This window comes from Zerene cesonia, chromosome 9 (assembly GCF_012273895.1).
Source record: "Zerene cesonia ecotype Mississippi chromosome 9, Zerene_cesonia_1.1, whole genome shotgun sequence".
Lineage (NCBI taxonomy): Eukaryota > Metazoa > Arthropoda > Insecta > Lepidoptera > Pieridae > Zerene > Zerene cesonia.
Window position 1 is genome coordinate 3,709,722 of NC_052110.1, and position 3,841 is coordinate 3,713,562.

The 3,841-nt window shown below is 32.0% G+C and overlaps 1 protein-coding gene across 2 annotated transcripts; it reads right to left on the reverse strand.

The window, feature by feature from the left end:
* Nucleotides 1-1,741: 1,741 nt before the first annotated feature.
* LOC119829032 (peroxisomal biogenesis factor 3) lies at nucleotides 1,742-3,769 on the reverse strand. 2 transcript variants are annotated; one of them, XM_038351394.1, is made up of 2 exons: nucleotides 3,652-3,769; nucleotides 1,742-3,330 (listed from the first exon to the last, which is right to left on the reverse strand). In XM_038351394.1, exon 2 carries the CDS (start codon nucleotides 3,099-3,101, stop codon nucleotides 1,980-1,982), a length of 1,122 nt encoding a protein of 373 aa, XP_038207322.1. In that variant the 5' UTR covers nucleotides 3,102-3,330; nucleotides 3,652-3,769; the 3' UTR covers nucleotides 1,742-1,979. The 2 variants fall into 2 exon arrangements, with proteins under 2 accessions (XP_038207322.1, XP_038207321.1); XM_038351393.1 differs by having other exon boundaries at nucleotides 3,561-3,769.
* Between the last annotated feature and the right edge of the window lie 72 nt (nucleotides 3,770-3,841).

Below are 3,841 nucleotides of genomic sequence, written 5' to 3' on the forward strand. Positions count from 1 at the left end.
ATGTTCATGGGCGGTGGTAGCGCTTACCATCAGGCGTCCCACCAGCTCCATTGCCGACTGTAACATAAAAAAAAAATGGTATTAAATGCTTAAGAGTGTCGTTTTTGTGTTTGAATGCGTTAATGTCAGGAAGTACTGGACTGATTTAAAAAATTCCTCCACCGTTGTACGTGAGTATATGGACGTGTTCCTCAAGAAGATACTCGATTTGTAAAATCATTTGTGTTAAGGTTTTTTTACGTATCATTAAATACCGAAAGGTATTGAAAAATGTTTTAGTAACAACGGTGCGATCAGCGATGAAGACCAACAAAGTAGAAAAATATTACCTTACGAATTGAAAACTTCCGTTGGTTTTGAGAATATGAGTAGAAATATATTTTTTATTTACTACAGCTAATTAATTATTTAATTCTGTTTTTTTTTTAAACTAACCATAGAAACCCATTTGACATAGTACTAGCCATAAACTGTTGTTTCAATAAAAATATTAATTTCATGAAGAGAAGCAATGCTTTTGCCTTTGTTATGACTGTTTTGGCTTTAGCGACAGAACAATATTTCATTATAAATTAGATGTTGTAGATATAGCTATTATAAATTATTGTACATATATAGCCTATGTCACTAAGTGAAGTGGCAGCTTTCTAATGGTGGAAGATATTTTAAATCGGACCAGTAGTTTTTGCGTGAAATCGTTCAAACATACAAAAGTTTCCTCCTCATAATATTAGTGTAGACTAGCTTACCGCCCTGGCTTCACCCGTGGTACGTTTTTCATAAGAGCCTTCTGTGCCTTTAAAAAACGTTAAAAAATTTTAGCTACTTTGCTCGAGCCCTTTTCGACTTTTATGCTTAGCAACACATTTCACGATTTATTTTTAAATATATAGATAAAGATGAATGAATGAATGAACGGGTGCATGCGCTTAGCAAATGTGTGTGTAGTTTTGTTTGGAATCGGCTTTATGAATACTGCAGCAATTTTCCAGCTATCAAAGTAAATTCCCTGTGATAGACAGAAGTTGTATATTGAGGTTAGAGGGAGGGAGATTTTCACCTTCCGAATCGGCCTAACCAGCATCAATATCCAGAACTTTTTGCCCTCCGGTTGCATTATCAAAGTTTCCACTTCATGTACCTGTATATTATTTGGTGTCATAAAGAATGTGTTAAAATTTAAAAGGTGTATTAGGTATTAGAAGCAAGAGTAGAAGTTAGATCATCTTGGTTGATTTTACTCATCACTAATATTTTCACCTGTACTGTCACCAATCATTAAAAGCGTAAAAATTATTAAAATATTTTTTACTGCAAGCAAAGAACATATTTTTATTACGAGTTTGTTATCATCAATGTACATAAATATTATTACATACTATTAATCTCAGTTTTTATGGAAGGTCACTTATTCACAGACCACAACCAAAAAAGTTGATTACAAGATAATATACATATTAACACAGATAGTAATCTTTGTTTTTTATTATTTCCGAAAACAAGCTACGGTGAAGATATCGTCGAGTACAGGCTCCAGAAATATAGTGATACTTGAGCAACGTAAATATAACTTTATTGACAGTATTGATGACATAATGATTTTGTGTATTTTTTGTTGTTAATAAAAGTTCAACTAATCTTAAGAAGAATTCAAACTACAAATACTTAAAACTGTTCATTTAAAATAACCAGCAATAAACAACAAATATAAATAAACATGTTTTTATTATGTACCCAGTCACATAGAAAACAATTAAATTACAATAATTAAACTAATTCTGACCATATTTTACAATATTAATAATTTTTAAGAAAAGCAAGCACAGCATAAATCCTCTTACAAAATCAAAATAGAACAATCTAAACTAAAATGTCATTATTTTCCTAATTTTTCATACCTATTAGGATATCTAATGTATTTTTTATTCAGTTCCCATGGAAAAGCATGGAATGGGATATTAAGTTTAAATACATGATTATTATGTATTACTAAAAACTTCATATACATTAGCACCCAACAATTTCAATTTTTCATTTAATGTAAGTTGTTGTGTTAACAAGTCTGGAATGTTGGTATTGCCCTTGCATGTGTTTTTGGTGATCAATTCATTGACAACTGGCAGCAGTTTCACAAAATGCATGTCAACTTTATTCACATCAATGAAAGGGTCTCCTTGAGCTCCGAGTTTCATTGCTCCGTTTGTGACGACATGCCCCTCACTGACTTCTAAATGATTTTTGGATGTTGGCACCCATTTTGTGACAAATAAGTTTGCAATTTCATCAATAACTGATGAAAAACTCCTACTAATAGAGGACATTGTGATAGAGGTTACTTCATCACTCTCCAATACATCCATAGTTTCCTTCACAATAGTGTCAAACTTAGCCTCATTTATTTCCGTATGATCAACCAAATAGTGAACCATCTTTTTGACTGGATCTCCCTCATTTGAATCAGTACATAGTATAGTTTGTATAGACCAAAACACTTGCTCTACTTCTTGCAAAGTGATCTTTTTCTTGAGGGATATTGGATCCACCACTCTTTTAACAGCTTTTTCAATTTGTTTCACTAAGTCTTCTACACCAGGTCCAACAAAATGATGGCATAAGGATAAGTATTTAGCTTGCAAATTACTATCTATGAGAGGCTCAACTTCCAACACTGAGTCTCTATAGAGATACCCACCGATAATGTTAAGTTGTACTCGTAAAGTTACTTGTAGAATAGATAGAGCATAGACTAACACACAAATACGTGTAAATATCATTACTTTCATTTGTTCCCATAATGCGAGTTTATTTTCTGGGTTATCATGTAATTTTTGTACAATTTCTTCTGTATTCAATATGCTTAAAATATTTTCTGATACAATTTTTGAAAGAGAGAGAATTGTTTGGTTGCAGGTACGTTCAGTGCTTTCAAAATGTTGTTTCTTTCTTGTCATTTCAAAGAACTTTTTTGCCTCTTTTTCTTGCCATTCTCTTAACTTCTTCTGTGCGTAACTCAAAAGGAAGTAAATGGATCCAAATACTGCACCAGTTACAATAAACTTCCTTCTATGACGATGTAAAAAATTTTTGATACTTGAAAACATATTGACAAATTGCCTGCAACCAGTTAATAATTATGTTCTACTGGAACTCTAAAGGGGAATCAGATCGATATTTTGTTGTGTTCATAAGACGTTTAGTTATGAAGGTAGTAGCATCAATGAATCTTTCAACACAGTTCATAATGCATACTTCTGTTTTAGAGTCCAATCGGTTTGAGGGGTTTCCCATACAAGTGTCCCAGCATGTATCAGTAAGTCCGTGCACTAAAACCTGAAATAACATAGGCGATATTTATTAAAAAATATTAACAAAATCGAATAAATCCAAGGTTAATTACGAGAATATTTACACAAAGTGCAAAGGTCAAGTAGCATTGTATAGTCAATACATACATTACTATTTGAACAATAGCTTGGAGTTTATCAAATGAGGAAAAGATTGCATTGTAAAATATTAACTATCTTTTTATGGAACAAACATCAAGTTTTGCGAAGTTTTACCTGAAATCTTTGCTTTTGTGTTTCGGTTAATATAAAGTTTTCTAATTGAGGATCACCAACTTCAATATCGCTCATAATCAAGGTATATTACCAGGTTAATTTCCTTCGCAGTTAAAATAATAATTATTAACACAAAATGAATTTTTGGACATTTACGATTTGACCGTTTTGACGTTTTTAATTGATCGCCGTTTAGCCACAGAGTAACTATTATCTGCTAAAAGCACTTCAACTATTGACTACAGATTATATACATATGTTATACAGGCTTTGACCGACTG

Excerpts from the sequence above, each read along its gene's own strand:
- LOC119829032 (XM_038351394.1), bottom strand. The coding sequence starts at position 3,101 with ATGTTTTCAAGTATCAAAAATTTTTTACATCGTCATAGAAGGAAGTTT.